This window comes from Camelus dromedarius, chromosome 15, assembly GCF_036321535.1.
Source record: "Camelus dromedarius isolate mCamDro1 chromosome 15, mCamDro1.pat, whole genome shotgun sequence".
In the NCBI taxonomy this organism is placed as follows: domain Eukaryota; kingdom Metazoa; phylum Chordata; class Mammalia; order Artiodactyla; family Camelidae; genus Camelus; species Camelus dromedarius.
In genome coordinates, this window is record NC_087450.1 from 36,505,705 (window position 1) to 36,530,006 (window position 24,302).

At 38.7% G+C, this 24,302-nt stretch overlaps 1 protein-coding gene and 1 pseudogene across 5 annotated transcripts in view; both read left to right on the forward strand.

Moving 5' to 3' along the window:
• Positions 1-11,732, forward strand: part of CDKL4 (cyclin dependent kinase like 4) — a 43,281-nt gene extending 31,549 nt beyond the window's left edge. Inside the window, exon 10 of one of the 5 annotated variants that reach the window (XM_064494562.1) lies at positions 11,637-11,732. In XM_064494562.1, coding sequence (XP_064350632.1) covers positions 11,637-11,717 — 81 coding nt within the window. In that variant the 3' untranslated portion in view covers positions 11,718-11,732. Of the gene's footprint in view, positions 1-340; positions 454-1,716; positions 1,902-2,446; positions 7,666-11,636 lie in introns of those variants that run through there. The other 4 variants (XM_031466871.2, XM_064494565.1, XM_064494561.1 and 1 more) reach the window with 4 other exon arrangements.
• A 5,058-nt stretch (positions 11,733-16,790) lies between these two features.
• LOC105103656 (large ribosomal subunit protein eL31-like) lies at positions 16,791-17,402 on the forward strand (annotated as a pseudogene).
• The last annotated feature ends 6,900 nt before the right edge of the window (positions 17,403-24,302 follow it).

A 24,302-nucleotide genomic window follows, 5' to 3' on the forward strand; every position in this document is an offset into this window, starting at 1 on the left:
AGAGACGAGGTGGACACCAAGACATTTTTCTTTGCACTGGTTTAGTTGTATTTGTTTAGCTAATAAATATTGGTGACTGATGTAATAAAACCATAAAACTATGAAAATACCCAGATTGTTGCAAAATCTTATTCCAAGTACACTTGAATCAAGTTGTTGTGCAACTCTTTTGTTACACGGATTGGATATTCCCCACCAGGTCATGTACCCAAAACACAATAGCTTCATACAGTTAAACCCTGCTTACAGCAGAACTGAGTTTGAACCCTAGTACCTTTCTGTAGCCTCCAGATGCACAATAAAGGAAATTTGACTCTCCTGTTTCTTGCACCCGTGGCAGGCACCTACGTCTGCCTTTCCCAGACTTTCCCTGGAAGCCAAGGATGTGCTCTGGCCAGATACAGTGGGATGAATCAAATACCCGAGAACCAAATCCTGTCCCAAAATGTGCCAATATTGCAGACTGATATGGTAAATATAAAGGCAAATGGTGATCCTGTAGCTGATTAGGTGACGACCCTTTACTTGCTTTCAGGAAATCTTTGAAGTTAAAACATAAATTCCATGGAAGTAGGCTTCTTTGGGGGGTTTTTTGGGTGGGGGGGAATTGGGGTTTTATTTTTTAATGGAGGTACTGGGGATTGAACCCAGGACCATGTGCATGCTAAGCATGCACTGTACCACTGATACCCTCCTCCTCCCCGGTTTCTTTGGGTTTGGTTTTTTTTTCCCCCTCACCTGTATTTCCAGCACCTGAAACAATATGCTGCATCAAAGATACTTAGTAAATATTATCCAAATAAATAAATAGATGAACATGGCTTATTAATAAGCCAGAATGGTAACTTCCCATTTTTCAGAGACTGACAATCATCACATTTTGCATTTGCTTAATCTTCCTTCCATCTTTTTTTTTTAATTATTTATTTGTTTATTTTAATTTGGGAGGGAAGGTAATTAGGGTTGCTCATTTATTTATGTTTAGAGGAGGTACTGGGGATTGAACCCAGGACGTTAAGCATGTTAAGCATGTCCTCTACCACTTGAGCTATACCTTCTCCCCCTCTTCCTTCCATCTTTGAGCTCCTTTTTTGTTCATTTATCTTAAGGAAGAAAGCAGCCTCTTTCTGCAGTTAAAATAGAAGTTTATTGGGAGAGAAAGATCATACTAATCAATAAGATGAAATGTTAAGATGATTTCTGTGCATCCAAAATCTTTATCCAAAATAAAAAATCCAAAAATTTTATTACATAGGCCATTTTACAACTTTGACTGTTAAAGTTGCATGCTTGCAAATCAAGCCTAATACAGTTTACTTAAATAGCCAAAAAATTAGAGTTGGTTCAAATAAGTCTGAGACAGCAATTGGAAATACAGTGTAAAAACACTGGTCTCCTCAAAAACATCTCACCAGCTTCCCCACCTTTGTCCTGGGAGGGTGAAGAGCACCACTTCCCCATCCTTCCTCTTGGTCCCTGCTTCACTTTCTACCACACTCGCCGCCAGGTGGCTGGGGATGCTGCTCTCCCTCTAAGTCTCCAGTTCACAGCTCTGCCGCCCTTTCCTTAATACCTTGTAGCCCAGCTGATACAGGTCAGGGAATTTACAGAAGGCCTTCCCAAAGACCCAGGACAACCGAAGGGAAAGAAAAAAAGAGCAGCATGCACATCAATAATCTCGTTTACAAAGACTATGTCATTTTTCTCTGTCCTTAGCCATTCGCATCCTGTCTACCTGTGTGTGACAGCCCCGCGAGAGCCTCTACCACAAGCCCACGTCTAAACACCTCCCTCCCCCAGGGGAAGTCCCTCGGGAGCGAGGCCAGGGGAGGGACAGGGATGGCTTTCAAGTTCTGGTTTTCTTTCTGAGCACACACCTCTCTCCTAGGCATTTTACTGTACCAGAAAATAAACTAAGAATTCAGAAAGGTTTTTTTCATACAGGGTGGTTTCATTTTGTAAGTTCAAATTTCTACCGAGATCTTAGTTCCTGTCTCTGAGTGGATGACCAACAATTTCCTTAAGATTAAACATTGTTTAAAGTTGATCACAAAGAGGTTTTATATCTTTGCTGTTCTGCCAGTATCCTAAAACTGATATCTAAAATTAAAAATTTGAGATGGGTAAAATGTAGACTCTTGGAATTATTGTTTAATAGCTGGTGGACCTCTATCTATTTTTTAAACACTGACTACTCAGAATTGAGTTTTTTTGAAATTAATCATAGTACATCTCTGAGAATCCTAGAATAAGTAATAGAAACGAATTTTCAAGTATCAGAGAATCACAATTTTTGGAAAGGTAACCCTGCTTAATTTTCAAATTCATGTTCTTTGACATCTTTGTACCATATGTATCCTTTTTATTTTACCACCTTTAAATCAAGCTGTACCAATAGGAATTGTTTTCAATGTACTTTTTTATTTTTGTCTCATTCTGCTATTAGAATCAACTGTTGCCTCTCATACCAGGAAGCCACAGCTCCCCCACACCTGATGGAAGAAAACAAGTCCTCCAGTTAAAATTTGATCATCTTCCAAACATTTAGGAAAATGCGCTTTCAAGTGGAAAGTAATTTAATACGTGCACACTTTTTATACAAGAGAGATACGGATTCTCAGTGTTTCAAATGCAGATGAGCCATATGAAAATTAAGATGCTTTCTAGAATTGTTTTGCTCTGATCATTACTGATTCCTCTGCCCATGCTTTTTACATGCCAACTTTATCTTTTACAACATTTTCTTTAAATGTTATACAGTCTGAAACTGCACATATGGAGGAGACATTTTCAATTTCATCAGAGCAGCTCCTCTTGAGGCAATTTGTACTGAGAATCTGTGGGCTTATACTTGGATTTATGAAAAAGGTTTACATATGCCATCTCACTCCAGCTGACCATGTAATGTCTCAGAGCAATATCAAATAGCTTGCCTAGCTGTTGTTTGTGTAAGGAACCTCATTATGTTTCTGCATTTTAATTTACTCTCATTGTAACCAGGCCTGTTGAGTAATGCTGGCATTTAATTCTATGTTTTTATATTGGTGTAGAAAGGGAACCTTGAAATGTCGACTAGGTTTATCCCTTAATTCCAGGGCAGACTCCACATTCTCTGTCTCCTAAGACATTGATGATTCTATTTTTTAAAGCTAGCTAGAGAAAAATCCATACATTTACATAGAAAATAGTGGTGAATGACAGGGGATTACCATCCTCATGACATAACACCCTCGGAGAATTCACTGCTGACTCTCCTGCTGTCCTTTGATACCTCACTGTTCCTTACCCTTTTCTTCTCCTCCTAAATCATCTCAGTACCTAAACCTAGCCTCCAGTATGTTTTCTAAATAGTTCACAGTCAACACTCTTCCAAACATGTGCATCCATCTATAAATTTTACAGCCCTAAATTTGTGCATCATGGAAATTCAGGTTTGTAAACACTTCTGAAAGCAAGAAGACCATCTTTCAGTTAACTTCATTTTATGTCTCTTACCCAAAAAAGGGGGCACAAACAAGCAAAACACCTTAACAGGTGAGTCTAATTTATGTTGGGACACTTTCCCAAGTAAACTTTACTTGCATACATATATACATATATGTAAATATATGTTTATAATTAGAATTTTTGAAGCATCATAGTAAATGCCTTTTATCCTGGACATCTGCAAGTGATGCAGAATGTTTGAAAGTACTTTTAGCTTGCTAACAAGGAGCTCATGCTAAATAACAGCATGGGGCTGTGTATCGCTGTCTGGTGTAAAGGCACAAACTGGTGATATTTCCATCAATAAATATTAAGATTATTTCATTAACTCTTTTCTGCTCCTGGGTCTGGCATGCTCCCCCTGAACACTGTCAAATTTTGCAAATACACATAATTTTAGAAATTCCTTGTATCTGGCACCAAGATACCAAGCATAAATTGTTTCAAGAAAACACAGTTCCACCTTACGTTCATCTCTGAAAGTCTGGTGCACATATAAATGTGGTTCTGTAAACTTCCAGACACCCTCATTCAGTAGCTTGAGTACATCTCTTTATTAGGAAAAATGGCACCTAAACAATCGTTCCTTGCTCACTAGAAGGATATTTTAAGCGGGCTTATTTGGCCATTTAATGTTCTTAGTGTGAATGTAAGCTGCTAGAATCTTCTTATTTTCATCTTATTATCAGAATATGCCTCTTCAGATTTGTATGTTTCTTGCATTTTTAGTAAGATGATACCACAGGTGCAAGGAAAATGAGAAATAAAAGATAAGTGGCAACTTTGCTGAAAGATTTCTTTTTAGCTTTCACAGTGGGTTTTTTATTTTTATCATTTAATTTTTGTTATTGCCAAACAACTCATGCTGCTCCAGCTCTCTTAAATGTGTGTATGTGTACATATATATATATATAATATGTAACATATATACACACACATATGCAGAAAGTAAGAAGACAGCCCAAGACTCCATTATCCATTTTGTAATTGTGCTTCAAACAACAGTGGAGTTTTTGGCAGGGGTTAGTAGAGTGTATTCCCTTAATTTTTGCTTACATTTAAGAATCAATTCAAGCTAGATTTCACTCAGTTTTTTCCCTTAGACAAATTCAACATTTAGGTATCAGTGGGGAGAGGAGAGGAGAAAGCATCTAATGCTTAGAAAAATGTTCTCATGCACTCCTGTTACCGTGAAGAAAAGGCGTCCCTGATGACATCTGCGTGCTTCACTTCCCTGGGCGACCCAGGACCGGCGCGCCGCAGCTGCTGGCACCGCAGGAGCACACATCTCCAAGCATGGCTCTTTTCTCTTTGAAGAGCGTCTTCTCACCTCCATACTCCACAGATTCCCTTGCATTTCTCAGCCACATGGAAGACAGTTGCACTAAGCCCCAAATTAAGCAGTGACGTTTGTAAAAGTCGTCCTGAGCCAGTAGGCTTGCCCCAAGCTCTTCAGAGAAGCCCACACGACTCTAGAACCACAAGTTTCCTTTTACAGTCTTGCACAGTTTCTGGCTTTCCTGGGACTTGTCTCACCCATGCCAGCTTCCAAGCTTTTAAGTTTATTTGTAGAGCTCTTTGCCATTGCTGCCCAAATACTGCACCATCATGGTGAGTGACCGGCCCCAATACCCCCTTTCTCCACCTCAGTGTGACCTCTTGCCATCCTGGTTTCCTCAGCCTTTCCACACACGTGTACTGGGAAATCCACGCTGTTCTTTTCTTCCTTTCTTTCTTATATTTATTTTTTGCGAAGCACTTTACAGAGGATTAAAAATGCAGAACTTACTTCTTGTTAGTGCTCCTGCTTCTTTAGGGAAGAAGGAAGTACACCCAAAGAAAGGACATTTGATTCGACTATATCAGCACCGTAAGCCTATTTGCTTGGATTTTTGTCTTCGTGTCCGTTTCAGTTCTGGTGGTATTTGAATGTAATTGCTCCGACTTGCCCCAACCACAAAGCCCTGTGGGGGTGGGGGGTCGCTTTCTGAGGATGATTTTAACTAGGCCAAGTCATTTAAAAAGGTGTGTTCAATACAAAACAGAAACAGACTCATAGACATAGAATACACACTTGTGGTTGCCAAGGGGGCGGAGGGTGGGAAGGGATAGATGGGATTTCAAAATTGTAGAATTGATAAACAAGATTATACTGTATAGCACAGGGAAATACACACGAGATCTTATGGTAGCTCACAGAGAAAAAAATGTGACAATGAATATATGTATGTTCATGTATAACTGAAAACTTGTGCTCTACACTGGAATTTGACACAACATTGTAAAATGATTATAAAGCAATAAAACATGTTTAAAAATTTTTTAAAAATTAAAAAAAAAAAGGTGTGTTCAAGAAGCTTTTGATGCCTTGGATGAGGGAGATGATTGAGTAAATAGTTAAAAAAAAGAAAAAAGCTCCCAGGCAGGCAATGAAGAGAGGAGCGGCAAGGAGATCTGCCCTCTCCTAAGGCAGGTCTCACTGCTCTTGCAGATTCCCCAAACCACAGGACAGCAGACAATTAATGCTGTTTTTAATGAGATGAAAAACTTTTAAGATGTTTTACGGTCCTTTTGTATACTTGCCATAGAATTACGATCTTTTCAAAAAGATGACACTTTCTTAGTCATTTGTCACCACCAATGATTTCCAGTCCTGATTTTGGAACAATTTAAATGGCAACAGAATTCTCCAAAACAAATTTTTTTTTAAACTAAAACATACTACCAAAAGAGGAATGATCCTAAAATTCCACAGACAGTAAAATCTTGAAAAAATTGGAGTATCAGTGTAAGGTATTAGCTAAATCACAAATACACAGATTTTTAATGCAGATAGTTAAGAAAAATAAAAAATGGCACTCACAAGTTAATGTTCTGGGCATGTGTGTGTATTTGTTCCCTATTAAAACCATTAACTCAACAACTTCAGTCTTGTTTTAAGAGAAGACTGGAAGTCTTTAAGAGTGGGAGTTCAGAGAATAACAGAAGTATCATTTGGTCTGGGAGTTAGGGCACCGGGTTCCAGGCCTGGCCTGCGACTCTCTATGTAGCCTGGTCACAACATGTAACTTTTCCGCGCCTTCTATTTCCTCATTTGTAAAATTAGAGAGTAGGTAAGTTAGGGGGTTTCATAGGCTTCCCTTCAGCTCTAAACTTCTGTGATTCTCTGCAGCACATGCGTTTGTGTCCTGGACCCATCTCCCACCAGGAGAGGCTTTCTAGAGAGTGTTTAACAATACCAAGATGAGTGTTGGCGTTGACGATCTAGCCAGGAGCCGGGGGATCTCCCTCCCTCCCTCTCTCTCCCTCCCTCTCTCTCTCCCTCTCTCCTGTCTCGCTCGCCTTCCTTCACACTCAGACACATGCACCATCACCTCCACCCATTTCTATCAAGTCAGTAGCAGTTTGCAGACAACCACCTAACAGCGGTTAAATTTTTACAAACGAAAGTGGATTTTAAAGCTCATTATCACTGGATTTTAATTAATGTAAATCAAACAGGTGTGCTTTCAAAATGCAGGGTAATATGTAATCATTCATTGCTGGTTTAATCTAACTCCAATTAGCCTGGGAATGACATATGCTGTGAAATACTCATTTAAGATATCCATTAAAGCAAAGAACACTCAGGACATTTCTAACTTCAGTAAAAGTTTTAGTAGTTTCAATAAATGATAGATGACTTGATAGAACTCTATGATTAGATCTAAATTATATCTGTTTTATATTTCAGCAACAAGGACCCAGGCTCAGTTAACTTTATGTTTAACTTATAATTTAAAGTTTGTAATCGAGCTGAGAATTGGCTATCCTATTTAACTGATATATAAATGACTTGTATTTATAAAGTTAACATCCTTCTTTTCTGTTGTGAACACTAGTCACTGACCATCTCTAAATATTGTCACATTGAAGATGCTGTGTGTGTCTACTTAGGATTTTAGAACAGATTTGTATACAAGCAAGTCTAGTTCAAATCACATGAAATTATAGCTATATTTCAATTAGCACTTGATAATTAACATAATGGCAATTTACAGTACTAGGAACAATTCACTACAAAGCAGTTTTAGTTGTATTATTTTAAATATGTATAATTTGTTAAATTTATCTCAAGATATGTAGAAAACCTACATATGGGATTAAATACTTTGGTGACTTTATAGTTGAATATATAACTTAACCTAAATATGTTCTTCAGCTTATTTTAATAAAAGTTAGAAATATTTCTGTCTCCTAATTTCTGTTCAACTCAGCTATTAGTTCATTGCCGATTTATATTTAAATGAGAAAACTGTCCTCTTCATATATAAATTCCAGAATTTGTTATTTAATTTCCTATCAGTTGGAATATCTGAACAGCTGATGTGGCAAAACTATTCCTTTTTTCTTTTTTTTTTTTTTTTGTCTTGGGTTGGGAATTTTTACAAATGGAAAAACTAACAAAATCTTTTCCAGTCTGATTGGCTAGATGCTAATCTCTGAGGACATCTTTACAACTTTACTTTGAGGCTGTAAGATTCTTCTTCTTTCAATTCAAATATTTCTCTGGCCCTTTACGATGCTTAAGATACAAGATATGAAATGTTCTTGTATCTTCAAGTCCAAGCTACCACAGTGGTTTCTGTTGTAGGTTTATTTTTATTTTTATTTTATCAATGTATAGTCAATTTACAATGTTAGTTTCCAGTCTACAACATGGTGATTCAGTTATACACACACACACATATATGTTCCTTTTCATATTCTTTCTTTTTCTTTTAACATTTTTTTAAATTGAAGTATAGTTGATTTACAATTTTGTATTAGTTTCTGGTGTACTGCATAGTGATTCAGTTATGTATTTTTTTCATATTCTTTTTCATTACAGGTTACTACAAGCCACGGAATATAGTTCCCTGTGCTATACAGTACGACCTTGTTTGTTGTAGGTTTAAAAAGATAAAAAGACTCAACACCAAACTTAGACTAATCATCAAGACAGAGAAAAACAATTGGTAAAGTAATGAAAGAGGTCACTATTTAAATATGCTATAATTCTTCTATCTTCTTTTGAACTAACCTTTCTGCTTTCATTATTTTTAATGGTGTTTATGCAAAAAGAATGTGGTCAGTCATTTCCAGCAGTAACTGCAACAATTTTTCTCAACCCACATCACCTTTACCATGACGCTTTGCCACTCCTTTTATCGAGAGGTGAAGTCTCCCTCCCCTCTCCTCGCCTTCTGACCTGTGACTGCCTTAGACGCAGCAGAGTGGCCTCTGTACCACTTCTGGGCTTAGCCCTTGAAAGGCTTGGCGGCTTCTGCTTTCCCTCTCTGGGGAAGCCAGCCTTCATGCTGTAAAGAAGCTTGGGCTAGACTAGTAAACGATAAGATACCACAGGGAGGTCAGATTCTGGCTTTGCCACTTATAGGTCATGACTTTAGATCATCAGTGTCTTCAGCTCTAAGATGAGAATAATAATAACACCTGCCTAAAATGAGAATTTTAACACCTGAGGTTGTTAAAAGTATTAAATGAAACAATTATGTTAATATGCTTTACAAGAGAAAGAGCTATGTCAATATGATTATTTTTAATATCTTCTAGAATATTTGAACATTTTAAGTTCTACAGTTAATATGTGATCCCTTGAAATAAACCCATGGAATTTTCAAAATACAGTAGTTGCCATGTTCCCTCCCAAAGAAGTGTGAGAACTCATCCTGTTAGACTGGTCCTGTCTTCCATTTGGTGGCACTTGCATTTCCAACGTGAAAAGGCTCTTACCTTCCAGCAAACAAAAATGTCAAGTCTTTCTTTGTACACCAATTTAGTTTACTGACACTATTTAAAGTGTTTGCTAACTGCCTAGCAAACACTATCAAATATTAGGAAGAAACAGACGTAAATGAGCCCAGAATGGAACATGTAGAAAGAAAAAATGTAATGGGATTTAACCAGAAAGGCACAAATTAAGACCTCACTAGAAAATCTAAAGACACCAACACTAGCATCATAAAATAATCTGACCATGACTCTTAGCGACTTCCTAAAGGATTGGAATCATCAGAGGTAAAAGAGTTGGCTGGAGAGGTAAAACTAAATTTTGAAGAAAAAGCATTTTAGATATGGGAATACACAAAACAAATTTAATATTGTGCTTGTTAAGCAGCCCAGGGTGATTAACTATAGGAAACTCAACTAGAGAAAAAGCAAGAGATCCAGGCTAGAGACACAAGTCTTTAAATTTAATCTGTCTATTCTGGCAACTGAATTATATGAACAATTTTTATTCCTGAGGCAATGAAGATGTGCTGTGAGTGAGAAGAAAAGTCAGCCCTATCTTTGAGAAACACTTGCACTAAGAGAAGAAAAAGGAGGGGGAAATGTCAGAAGTGCCCTCTAGAGGAAGAATCAGTCATTGTCACTTGTCCTGCAACAGACCCCATCTCAAGATCTCCTTTCCTCCTTTCTTCTTTCCTAATTATCCCCCTCTCTGGCCACACACCTAATTCCCTTGGATTTGACTCCGTAGCCTGTGTTATCGGTTTCTTCCTTTACCAAATACCCATCACCCCACTCTTCTCTAACAAAGACATGCTCCACTATCCAATTTCCTTCCTCTGAGATTTGCTGATCTTCTACTACCTGTAATTTTCAAGTCAGAGAAAAACATCCTGAATTTAATCTTGTCTAATATAAGAACCCCCAGTAAAACTCCAGCTCTATCTTATGTAAACTAAATTTGGAAGTAACCTTAGACTGAATTCAAATAAATCTCTAAAATATATTTGTTTTAGAGAGTGACATCTCATTGGATGTCATATACTCTGTTATTCCTTCAATGTAGTCCCATTCAGAAAAGAAAAAAAAAAATCCCTCACCAAAATTGACTCCATCAAATGTTCCCTCTATGTCATGGGTTCTTAGCCATGAGTTGGCTTCAACTGGAAGTCCCCTCTTCCATTTCCAAATCCAGATTCCAAATGTAACCCAGGGCTACTATTGCACCAAACTCCAGAGAGATTTGCTGAGTTAATACCTGGACAAGTCACAGTACCTCCAATCTGGGACAAAGGACCTCTTCCCCTTTGCCCTGCTATTCACCAGCTTGCCTTTCCCTGCATCCCAAGCCCTTTATGACTTGAAATAGAGCGAAACCATGACTAAATCTACCCTACAGGCTGACCGGCCTCGAAGAGATAAAAATCCCTTCCTCATTCTGCCTTAAATAGTTAACATTTAGAAATGCTTCTGGGTTCCAAAGTAATCCCACTGAGAAGCTATTAGGGAGATAAAGTACCAGTTAGAATTTTTGTGTGAATTTGTTTAAAGGAATAGCTTTCCCAAGAGTAGTTTGTCATCAGAATGTCAAGAAGATGAAGGTGTGGGCTGTGGGGGTGGGATTGCTGGGTAGCTGGAGGGCAATGTGAGGACATCGGGGTCTTTCTTTAGGGATTGGAAGTGAAGGGCACCACAAGGGGTGAGAAATGCAGGTGGAAATACACTTACAACAAACCATATCTACTTTGAAAATTTACCAGTGCCACCCTGGCCAACATTTCTTACAAAGACCATACATCGAAGCAGCGTGGGGAGGTGGACATACCTTGGCTGGGTTCTAAAGGCAAGTCTGCCACTAACTACATTGTGGTGAGAGAGTTCCCTTCTCTCTCTGGCCCCTCAGTCTGTGATAAGGAGAAGACAAGCTCAGCGTGTTTAAGGATCCTTCCGGCTAAGACATTTTGTGAAGTGACATGGACGAACAACCTCATCTGTCTCTTGTCTGGTTCCTGTGTCCTCTTCCACCCTCCCTTTCTCAGTTGTGTCACAGATTGAAGGGAGAGGTGGGACAGAGTAACGGCCCAGCTAAGGATCGTGCTCTCTCTGCTTTACAAGGAAGGAATTAGTCCCACATCCTCGCACCTTCCTGATCATTGAGATCTCCCTTCTCCACCCTTCTGTCAGCTGCACAGAGCTGGGTCCGTGGCGGCCAGGGCAGTTGCTCTGCAACATCCCAGCTTTCATCTTGTAGGCAAACCGAAGATCTGTGAGGCATTAGATGGTCTGTGTTACTCAGCATTGGGTTTGGTTTTTGTCCTGTTTCTGCTGTTGTTTTGTTTTGTTCTGCCTTGGTAAGCACTTTAAACTCCTTGTGGCCATAGATGACACACACCATAAGTGGATGCCACTCTGCAGAGGAAGAATGCCGTTCTTGCCCAGTAAGTGCACACCCTGCCCTTTGATCAATAACATCGACGAAGAGGAATACATACGGCTGAGAGAACAGCTATTAAGTACAAGTGAAATTGAAACTTCAATTTTCAAATTGCACAATTCTGAAGTATTAAAGTAAATCCTTGGCCCGAATCCCAAGAAGACTCCATCTAGCAACATTGCCAGGAGATTTTCCGGCACTCTTAGTGTGTAAAATCCCAGAACATTATTTACAGTACTTTTATTTTATCTCAACTTGCTAACCACCAGCTACTTTATCTTGCACAAATTCACAAAGTGTTTTTTGTTATTGCTGGGTTTTTTTCTTTTTAATTTTCAGGATTTTTAAACCTATAAGGAAGTGATCATCTCCAATGCAGTTGAATATTCTAGGAAATTTGACAGGGTCAAAGCTAGAGAGAGACATTAAATAATGACAGAAATCTCAAGCCTTCTGTAGTAAAAAGAAAACAAATCTTTTAAATCAATATTCTAAATATAAAGCAGCTATCTTATGTTGAAATATGTCATTGATGCATTGTTGAGGCAAGCTATGGCTTTTTTAGTTCATCCTTGATTTCACCAATTTATGCATGTATTGTGCATTTATATGTGTGTATTATCACCTCTTTTCTGTTGGCTTTTATGTTCTTGGTAGATTAACTGGTCCAAGGGAACTAAATTACATTAAGCTCTTACCAGATGTCAGGCATTGTACAGGATGCTTTATATATGCTCTGTAATGTTTTCCCAAACACTGTAGGAAGTAAATATTGTTGGCCATCTTTTTGCAGGTAAGAAATCTCAGGTTCAGAGATGTAGCCAGAAAGTGGCAGAGCTGGCTCTAAAAGTTTCAAAAAACTTCTGCCAAACTTTGTACTTATTTTTGCATTGAAAGGTGTTGAGCATTAATTGTCTGAATCCAATTCACTTGTATGGGGGCATTTTCAATCTTCTCTGAATTCTTATATCCTAATAGTTGTAATTTTTTTAAGGCCAACCTTAATTAAAATAACTATCTAAAAACACTGTGTCCTTAGCTATATAGCTGGCCCCCAGCTATAACAAGGTGTTTGGTCTCTTTGCTTGTAGATCACATCACATTAGTAAATGAAGGCATCTTCATATTCCTCTTCTGTATGTACAGGGCCTGCCTCCAACCAAAGTGAGGTACTGAAATTATCATGAAATGTGTCATATGAATGCAACATAAAAAGGTAAAATTTAAATCAGAGAGTCCTTTGTGAGATCACACCAGTCTTCTGATTTTACAGATAAGGAAACCAGGGCCTCAAAAAAGTTAAGGGACCCAAAGAAATGTCAGATACAGATTATTAAGGGACCCAAAAAAATGTCAAATACAGATTAAGTAGGTGGTCAGAACTGTATTTATTCTGTTTAACTACTTGTGTCTCTTCATCGCCTTGTTTGATAATAGATTTGAGGTAGTTTTTATGTATAGTAATTATAAAATAAAATGTGAAAATAATTTCCCAAAGCAGAAATGATGAAAATGTCCTAAAATTAGATACTGGTAATAGTTGCACAGCCTGGGAATATACTAAAAACCATCAAATTGTATACTTCAAAGAGGCAAACTTTATGGTATAAAAATTAATCTCAATAAAACTCATCCGTTTTTTCAAAGAGCAAAGCTTTGTTTTTTGCAATAGGATAGATGATAAATGACTTTTAAATTTTTATTTATTTTTATTATTTACAGCCTCTCTTCTCAATTCTCTATTAAAATATCACCAGTAAATTGGCTTGTGTCGTATTAGCTTAATCAATCGAGAGCATTGATCTATTGCCTCCATTTCTCTATTGTGGAGTATTAAGCCAGGTTTCAAAGTTTCTGCTGGGATTGAGAAATTGTTTTCAAATAAGATTCTGTAATATATTTCCAAAGAGAATATACTTTTCCCATGAGAAATCCTCTGAGTAAATTAAAAGCCATAAACTAAGGCTAAAAACAAAACAAAACAAACGAAAAAGCTAAGGCTAAATCTTGTTGATTTCTATTAAGAAACAGAAAGTTAAATCCATTGCTCTGTATATACAAGCATACATTTGCATATAAACCAGGCATACATTTCAAGCAAAATCCTTGGATTAGTTTACACAAATTGATCTAGGAATCAGCCTCTTTCAAATTTATCATAGAATATAAGCTCAGAAAAAGGCTTGAAAACAAAGATATTCATCCAAGCATTATCATTATTTATAATAGCAAAAAGGTTGAAACAAATTCAAGTGTCCAAATCAGTGGATTATTGTACAGCCCTTAAAAATGGGGCTTTTATTTATTTTAAAATCTGTATTACTTTTCTGCTTACAGAGATAACAATATACATAATATTTTAAAATTTTAAACCTCCAGAAATTTCCATGCAATTCCTCCTCTTAAGACATAACCAAAGTTAAGTGCTTGGTAAGTATTTTATATGATCATCCTATAATAATACTGCTTTGCAACTTACTTTGTTCACTTTGTAGTGAATCTTTGTACATCAGTTCCTGCACGTCTGCCTCACTAGCTTGTTTGTTTCTTTGTTTGAACATTGCTTTAAAGTATTCAAGACTTAGGGAGATGTTCATAATATAATGTTAAGTGAAGAAAAAAAGCAGACTAGAAAACATTACATATGCTATGATCCTAAATTGCGTAGGAGAGGGGAGTGGCAAAGATTATACACAAATGCATATAAAAGACTAAAAGAAGTACAACAAATTGTTAATAGTGGTTAGTCCTGTAGTGGAATTGTAACTTTTTTTTTTCTATATAATATTTTGTATTTTCCAAATTCTCTGATGAGCATGTTAAAAATAGCATTGGCATTTTCTACTTCCAAAAATAATTTAGGTTTCTTGTAGGCAATCTGGAAAATACAGATAAACCCAAAGCAGAAAAGAAGAAGTCATTCATGATCTGACTACCCTGAGATAATAATTGTTGCCTTTTAGATACATTTTTAAACACTTTTTCTCTGTGTATGTGTGTGTGTGTGTTTTACAAAAAATTATGCTGGCCATAATTTTTGTAACTGCCCTTTGTCACTTAAATGTATTGTGAACATTAAAAAATTTCACTAAACACTCTTCTACAAAATGTTCTTTGGCTACACAGGACAATAATTTATATATAGGATTCAGTTACCAGTTTTTGCTTTTTATAATTAATGTACTGAACATTTGTATGACTAAATCTTGATCCATATATACTGTACAATATTTTCATCTGGGTAAACAGATAGAAATGGAACTGCTGAGTCAGATGGTCTGCAAAATGTTAATGCTTGATACTTATTGCCAAGACATTCTTAAGAAAAGATTTAGCAAGTTTTCTTCCCAGCAGTGGCAAGAGAAAGCGGTCATTTTCCACACTTCCCGCAGTGCCAGGTGTTAGTAATCTGGAAACTGACTTTTATTTTTTCTCTTAGTAGGAAAATGCTCAATGTTGAGTATAGAAAACTTAGAATGTACAAATAAGCAAAGAAAAGTAAGATCATTAAGGATCTCCTCAACGGCTGATTCTATATGTGTGTGTGTGTGTGTGTGTGTGTGTGTGCTCAAGCACATGTACATATTTACTGTATAATTTAACAAAATTAAATCATGTAATAAATAGCAGCTAATATTTATTAAACATTAACTATTTGTTAGACTCTAGGCTGTGTGTTTAAAGTAAATGAATCCCTCCACCTCTATATAATAGTATTTTTTGTATTTAATGTGGCTTTATTTTAGAAAGGAAAACTGAGTAGAGAGAGTAAGAAATTTGCTTTAGGTTATACAGCTAACCTGTGGCAGGGCTGAGATTAAACTCTTATTTTTTTAGGTTCCTTGTTCTTATATCCACCAGGAGCCCCTAGAGGGTTCCGTATTCCCTGTTACCGGAGAAGGTCAACTTTGCTAAAAGCTTAAGTACTGACCGAACCCCTTTGCTTAAAACAAGAGTATTTATTATTTGGAATTAGAAGGGTGCTTGTACATAAATAAGCAATTGAACAAACAAACAAATAGGGAGGGAAGGACAAATCTTCGTTATAGAAGATTTCTAATATGTATAGATGCCGTTCCCTCCAAGCAGTGGACTTTAGTTCCCCTTCCCTGGATGAGGGTTGGACTTAATGACTCTGTTCCGAAGAACAGAGTATGAAAAGGGGGCAAAACAGTGACTTTGGAGTAGATGAACCTGGCAGACCCCCCCTCCCGTGTGACCCATGCTAAAACCCCACCTGTGATCAGTCATGCTGGTGTCACGTCCCCTTGATCTGGCATGAAGAGAAGCGTATTTCACTCTGGCCATCTCCCCACAACCCATAACCCCAGTACCATCTTGAGAAAAAAAAATCAGAGAAACCCAAACTGAGGGGCAGTCTACAAAACACGTGACCTGTACTCCTCGAAACTGCCAAGGTCGGGAATGAGAGACTAAGAATGTGTCACAGAGCAGAGGAGACGAAGGAGACGTGAGAGTGGAGTGCGGTGTGGGATCCCGGGCTGGACACTGGAACAGAAAAGGGTATTTGTGGAAAAATGAGTGAAACCCACATAAAATCTGGAATTAGTAGTAACATACCAGTGTTGGTTTCTGAGTTTTGACAAATGTACCTAGGTAATGTAAGTTGTTAACATTAAGGGAAACTGGGTGATGGTATAAAGGAACCATCAGACGTCTCTTTGCACCTTTTCTGTAAATCTAGAATTATTCCAAGATAAAACGGTGTTTTTGTTTTTGTTTTTTTAAGGAAAGGATGCCTATTTCCACATGAACACCACTCATGGAGTAGAGAGATGCGGTGCCAGCTATGGCAGGCTTTTCAGCCTATGGAGTCTGATTCAGTCTCCTCTCTTCCTGTCGTTGCTTCCCAGTTAGGGTCCAGCCTCCAGCCAGAGTGAAGCCAAGAGGGAAAACTCAGATGGGGCAGGGCAGGCGGGATCTCTTGGGCCTGATCCCGGGGACCCCAACTAGTTTTCCTGGTTAGGGTTGGTTTTTTAGTTTCTGCAGGACTGAAAGGCCTCTGGCCATGTTATTGGTGAGTCCATTCCTGTGATATTTCTAACTCGATTATTAACAAGCAAAGGAGGTGGCAGTGAAGTCCACTCCTAGGTTGACCTCAAGCAGCAGGGAAGTCTGGGGTTGGATGCTCCCACTACAGTGCTGCCTGACTTCACAAGTGAGCATGGAAGAGAAAATGTGTTAAGATCACCAAGCCCTTCCAACCTGGGCCCTGTAGAATGGCTCCCACAATGAAGGGTGGAGAGAAGGGTGGTTCTGTCATCAGCGAGGTAGTCACCAGAGAATACTCCATCCATGTTCACAAGTACGTCATGGAGGAGGCCTCAGGAAGAGTGCCCCTCAGGCACTCCAAGAGGTCCTGAAATTTGCCTCAAAAGAGGAGGGAACTCCCAATGTGCACACTGACACCAGGCTCAGCAAAGCTGTCTGGGCCAAAGGAGTAAGAAATATCCCATATCGTGTCTGAGTGGGGTTGTCCAGAGAACATAACGAGGATGAAGATTCACCAAACAAGCTCTGTATGGTGGTTACCTTTGTACCTCTCACCACTTTGAAAACCTACATGCAACGTGGATGAGAACTAATTGCTGAATGCCAAAGCCATAAAACTGAGGGAAAAAGAGAGATCACTGAGTACCCAGAGGACAATATAACCCTGTTTGTTATCTTTAGCTAGACCATCTCCCCAGTATTTCTTTCGATCATGAACCAGGGCTGTTTCCCTGGTTACAAGGGCCAACTCACTAGGACAAAGGGCACAGTGGTTGTGTTATTCCAGGAATTTGTAATGGCAAATGCCAAGCTTTCATGTGAATATGTGTGTTACATGTCCTAAGCATTTGGAATAGACTATTTGTAGACTTGTATACTACTCTAGCTCTCAACCACTCTGTAATCTGCTGCTTTCTTTTTACCCCCCTTGATAAATCATGAACATCTATTTATGTTATTAAAAGTTCTACAAATCTTTCACAAATGCAATCTTCTCAAAATGACTAGATAAATTAAGGGACACATATCAAAGGAATACTCTATGGTTATTTAAAGGAATGAGGTAGCTTTCTACATGCTTGTATTGAACAATCTCTAAGAAGAATTTAGTGTAAAAAGCCAAGGGCAGGGCAGTCTGTATAGTGTTGCTACCATAAAAGAAAAATATATATGCATGTATATAATATGATATATGGAAGAATATCTCTGGAAGGATTAGAAGGGAAACTGGTATCTGTTGCCTTCAAGGAGGAAACTCAGTGGCTGGAAGATAGGTGTGAAAAAAAGGTTCATTTTTTTTTTACTGAATAGCCTTTTACATCTTTTTAAAAATTTTGTAAGACACTGATGAATTATTTACTTTAAAGGTATAATTTTTTAATTACATCATAGTTAATGCCTGCCTAGTATATACATTAGGCTATTTCCAATTATCACTATTATATATAATGCTTCATGCCACATTACTTAGTTGCTAAGTCTGGGCCTACATTATGCTAATTTCCTTCAAATAAATTACTGCAAATGAAATTGTTGGATCAAAACATTTTTAGGATTTTTTTAATATGTTTTGGTATGTTTTGCTAAACTCTCCAGAAGTGAACTTAAACATATTTTATTTGCCTAGACCCTCACTAACAGGAAAGAGGTTTTGTTTTGTTTTTTTCCCACTTTGGTAGGATAAAATATAATGGAATATATATATATATATATCTGTATACAGTTTGCTTTGTTTCATGAGAAGCACATGTGTGGATGGTAAGTTTTCCAAATTCTTGTGTATATGAGTATTTCTTCATAGTTTTATCTGTTACATATTTTAGAGTCAGAATAATTTTCTCTCGCCACTGTGAAGACAGGGCTCCATTAACTTGTGGTTTTAAGTCTGACATTGCCTGACTTAGACTCTTTGTAACAACCTTAGAATCTTAGTGGGTCACACCTGCTCACGTTACTGGCCGTCGGCTGCGGTTCGGCTGCTGCCGCTCTGCTCCGAGCGGCGGCTTGAGAGAGAGCGCCTGCGTCTTCTTCAGACACTGAGGCTAATGCAGCGGCTCCCGTAGGGGAATGTGCCCTTCTCCTGGCTGAGGGCACAGGAGCAATACACCTGGGGGAACCCCGCAGTGCCTCTAGAATGTTCTCTTCAGGAGCGATGCAGGTCACGTCTGCCCACAGTCTGATGATGCTTAAGGCAAATCTCCGGGCCGAGCAAATTACAGGGAAGGGAGTGAATGAGCCTTCTCCTTGAAATTCTGAATTTTTTTTCTAGAAAGTGTCCAGATGTAAAATCACCTTCTTAATTTTTACAAAAATTCAACTCACACAAAACAATTTGTGGGTAGTTGTCTTCACTAAGCGTTAGAAGGAAATGAGAGGACAGAGGATTTATGGCAGAAAAAGAACGCTTCGAATTTGAATTTTGACATTCTCGGGTATAAAAGCCCTTCGACCCCCCCTCCCACGGGGATCTTGTTGCCACCTCGCGCCCGGAGCGACCGTACTACGTCTTCTCCCTCCTGTCTCTCCTCCTCACTCCCTCCCTCTCTTCGGTTCTTGGAATTTGGGGATTGGTGTTCTGGAACTGGAGCAGGAAGTGGGTGACCTGACGGAAGAAGATCAAACGTGCCTCTTTCCCTTATCTTTTGCTGCCTAGCAAACCACCCCAAAACTTAGCGGCGGAGGACAACAGCCATTTTATTATCTCTCCCAATTCTGCAGGCGGGCTGCAGCTCAGCGGGATGGGGGTCTCCGCTGCTCTCATTCCGGGTCTCTGGTGCTGCTGTGGTCAGATAGCGGAGGGGCGTCCAGGGCGGCTCCCCGCACGTGTCCGGCTAGAAGGCTGGGCCCACGTGGGACGCGGGGGCAGCCACCTCTCTCTCTCTACCCTGTGATCTCAGCCCTTTTCTCTTCCCTGGCGATCTCTCCACAAAATGCCTCCTACACTTTTGCTCTAGGCTCCAAGATACACAAAAGCAGGAGCAGCCAGGCCTTCCTAAAGCCTAGGCCCGGATGGCGCAGGCTGTCACTTCTGCCACTTTTCACTGGTTAAAGTGAGTCCCTGGGCCAGCCCAGGTTCGTTGGGGCAGGAGAAAACCCAGAAGCGGGGACAGCTGTGCTGGGGGCCGCCTTTGGAGAAAGATACCACAATGCTTTAACACAACAGTTCATGGCATTCATGCCTTTGTTAAGTGTGCTTACTAAGTGGTCATAAAAGCTAATACCATCTGGCATTATTAAATATTAAAGTGTTGATATTAAACTAAATATTTATTATTACTTTGCTTTTATTATTGATTGAAGATTTTGGTCACTTTTACTCCTCATTCCCACCTTGCCTTCCCTTGCAAATAGATACAGGATGATGTAGTTCCTCTGCTGGACACCTTTATACCTTGAATATACCTACACTTTGTAAAATCAATCAGCTATTCTCAGTTCATAAGGCTGGAGACATTTATTGCTCCGTCACCTTTCCTCTCTCTAACTTCTTTCGGCTATGATTTGCAACGTCAAGGTTGATTACATTTAAAGTATTCTGCAATTAGGCTTGTTTTCCATGCTTCTCTGTGGACTGATTCTAAAAGTTCACAAACAATAGGCAGTCAGGGCAGGCCTTGTGGACCACTGTGAGCACTTGGACTTGGACTTTGAATGAGACGGGGAGCCCTTTGAATCCTCTTCTGCTGACCCTCAGCCCTGACTCTGCTGGCCACCTGCTGTAAGTGTTTTTTAAATGAAAGAAAGAAGGGGAAGGAAAAGTCTGTGGCAATTTCAATCCACTACACCTGCTTCAGAGAGCGTGGATGTTAAGGGTAGGGTGATCTTAACAGGAGTACTATGGAGAACCATCCGAGTCCTGGTCACTGCACATCTAAATAGAAATGTATGATTACGTTTCCTTTTCCCCTAAATGATGCATGCCAAAAAAAAAAAAGTGTTACTCTCATTTGATGAATAGCTGATGTGTGTGTGTAGAACTTTGTATTAGAAATAATTTCCCTTTTAATCATTTTTCTCTCATAATTTTAAAGGTATTATTGCATGGTATTCTAGCATCTAGTCATGCTGACAAGAAATTTGAGGTCACTTTGATTCTCATTTCTTTATAGATTACCTGGTTTTCCTTTATTCTCTTAAAGTTTTTAGCACTTTCCTCCTTATCCTCAGTCGTCAGGATTTTCACCATGCTGAATCCAGCTGTGGGCTTGCTTCCTCCCTTCCTGCCTCCAAACCTTCCTTCCTTGTTCTTTCGTGTCTTTCAGTGCTGGGAAATGCTTATATATTATTTCTTTTACAATTTTCTTTCCTCTGTTTTCTCTGTTCACTCTTTCTGTAACAATAAGTCAGGTGTTGGACCACTTGGATTGATGCTTTGTGTCTCTAAACCTTTCTGTCCCATTTTCCATCTCTTTTGCTTTCCTCTAAGGTCATTTGTTTCTATCATGGTCTCTTCTTTTCTGTTTCATAATTTTTTTTTTCTCGTAAATCTGCATATGTGGGCAAAAATTGTTGATTGACGGCTCCTCTTAAAGGCGAACAGCTGAGGAACTGCTGGAATTCCTAAATGCCAACATGTGGGGCTTTGTTCTCTCCTTATAAAGCCATCCTTTGGGGGGACCCCTCTATTGTGTGCCAGGGATTGGGTGGGAGAAATAGACATGTGTTGCAGGTGTTGCACGGGTGGCGTCTCAGAGGCAGGTGGGTGGGGCTGACTGTCCCACGTGCAGATGGGAATTAATACCTGTCTTCTCAGCTCCCTATCTTACTTCCTCTCTGAACCTGGCATTTCCAAGCCATCTCTCCTAAGACCTTTAAGGCATTTCACCTTTCTCCAAAGCAGTATCCCTTCGTCCATACTCCCAGCTGTAACTGTCCACATTTCATCACCATTCAGCCTCTCCCCATCCGTTTGCCGTCTTTCATAGACCTGTTCAGACCTCTTCATCTGCTGTGGCTTCCCCTCCAGTTCTCTTTTTTATTTTGGGTTTCTTTGAAACTACTCAAGTGGAAAGCCTGAGGTCTATCAATTTCTCTGCTTAGAAAGCACAACCTCATGTAAAAGAGAAAAGGGGGAAATATCCCATATTTGAGAAACCATTTTCTTCCTCACCCTGTGTTCCTTTCTTGATCTAGAAACCTAAACCATTTACAGTCTTTTGAGAGAGTGGGAAATGAGCTTCCACCCTTTCTTCCACCTCTGCTCACCCACTCTTTCTGAAGAGGAGTAAATCACCTGTAGGCAAGGTCAGGGGAAGGGTCTGGTGTGTGTCTGGGCCCCTTCTTGGCTTTCTAGAATCAGCCTATCCTGGGCAGACTGGAATCCTCTCTCGGGCAGACTGAGTGAATCTAGTGTTAGCAGAGAGTAGTGAAACAGCCCTGGGGGTTGTCTCCTGAGGTGATTCTCCATCTAGAAAAGACAGTGATATCATTACCCATTTCTGATGGCATTACCCTTCAATTTCACAAACGTCATTAAAATATTATTAAATATTTCTTATCCATTTAGAACTTAAGTGCAGAGTACTTACAAGGAATGTATTAGAGTGATGGATGGATTTCTTGGTTTGGGGTGGGCTTGAGCCAAAAGAAGTATGACTAACTCCCAAAAAACAGAACAAGAGTTATGCCGAGTTATCTCCAAGTCAATCTGGGTATATTTTATTACCCACAAAGTGGAAAAAAAATATTTTTAGAATTCAGAAAAAGGAAAATGTCAAAGTGTAACAAGGTAACTTCATGTGAGATTGGACTGCAGAATGTTTTGAATTCTTAGTGGAGAGAGACTGAAAAAGAATTAGACTGAACTTGGTTTAGGATAATGTGGGCTCTTGGTACCTCCTAGGTGGTGTAATTTATGACTGAATAACTTAGACATGGAGAAATACACTATCATACTGTTTGCCATTGGTTTTTGCCCTCTGTTAGGGGTGGGAGGGAATAGGATTTCCCATAAGGGAAATTGATATTCTGCTATTGACCATCCTTGCATCAGATAAAGAGAGACTCAAAGTGCCTTCATTACAAGGTGGAGCCATAGAAGGGGTAAAGCAGACCAGTAGTAATGCAAAGCAAGGTGGGGCTGGTGTGGGCACTGAAGACTTACCTGCTAAGCTGCTGCCTCAGAGTGATTTCCTTTCTTTGTCCCGCAATTTTTTGTCATGTCTCATTAAAAATTATAGCCTGGTATCAATGTATACTGAGAAATTAATGAGATCTATGTAAATGTGATGGGGCAGCTAAGGAAAGAGCAGTCAACAGATAATAGCTAAAGTGATTCTATTGGAGTAAAACCTAACATCCGTAATAAGGAGATTCCAAAATCCTGTGGTTCAAACTACATTTAAGTTGACTGCTCTGACCCATGACAGTCCAAGTGGGAGCTCCAGACCTAGACACCGCTACTCCACACAGACACCCAGGGCCCTGTGGTGATGAGGGTGCTGCCACCCATTATGTGTAGTGTCCAAAATTATCTAGTCATCACCATTCAAGCCAAAAGGAAGAGTGAGGAGGGAAAGTCTAGGGCTCTTAAGAGTAGAAAATGGAACTTCCCCCACATCACCCTTCCATGGGTTGGAGCTTAGCATCCTGGGAGCAAGGAAGGATGATATGAAAAAAGAGAATGTAAAGTACCTCAATAATAATTTTCTACCAATTACATGTTATAATAATATTTTGGATATATTGGGTTTAAAAAAGTTTTAGCACATACTCCTTACATATATTTACCAACTTTTAATAACACACATATAAACACCAAGCTAAATCATGTGCATAAGAAAATATTCCAGTTATTATTGATACAAAAATTTTGCTGTCACAAATAATATTAGGGGTAACAACATAATTAATAAAGGCAATATAATTGATTTAGCACTTTGCAATGGAACAAAGGTCCGGTTCTCTATTCAGTTTGTTTCAATATATTCTTTTAAATTCTGTCAAAGCTAAAAAAATACTTCAAAACGATGTGTAGAAATAGATTGTTGGCTGCCTTTACTAAATCATAATACTTATTTTTCAATTCTATCTAATAATTGTGTAAATGTTTTCTTAAAATTTGTTTAGGAAAGACCGTTAGGAAAGGTTGATCAATTATTCTTAGAAATTAATTGGATATTGTCAAATTTCTATTTTTAACAAGGATATTTAAAACCTATTGAAACTTTTACTTTATGAGATTTTAAAACATGTTAGAAAATTCTGTTTCCAAGTTTTTCATATGTGTGCATACACAGGTTTTTATTGAAACATTTAATTATGTTGTTTGAAGTATTTAAACAATCATATAGTGACTGGTACCCACTTTAAAAAGGTACGTAGAAGAGACAAATCAAAAGAGATAAAAAGTAGAGTAGTGGTTACTGGAGGCTGGAGGAGAGGGGAATGGGGAGTTATTATTTAATGGGTCCAGAGTTTCAGTTTGGGATGTTGAAAAAGTCCTGGAAAGAGAGAGTGGTGATGTTTGTACAACACCGTGAATGTACTTAATGTCACTGAATTGTACGCTTAAAAATGGTTAAATGATAAATTTTATATTTTACCACAGTCACAAAAAACAAAAGAAGGAACAAACTACTGATACAACATGAATGAGAGA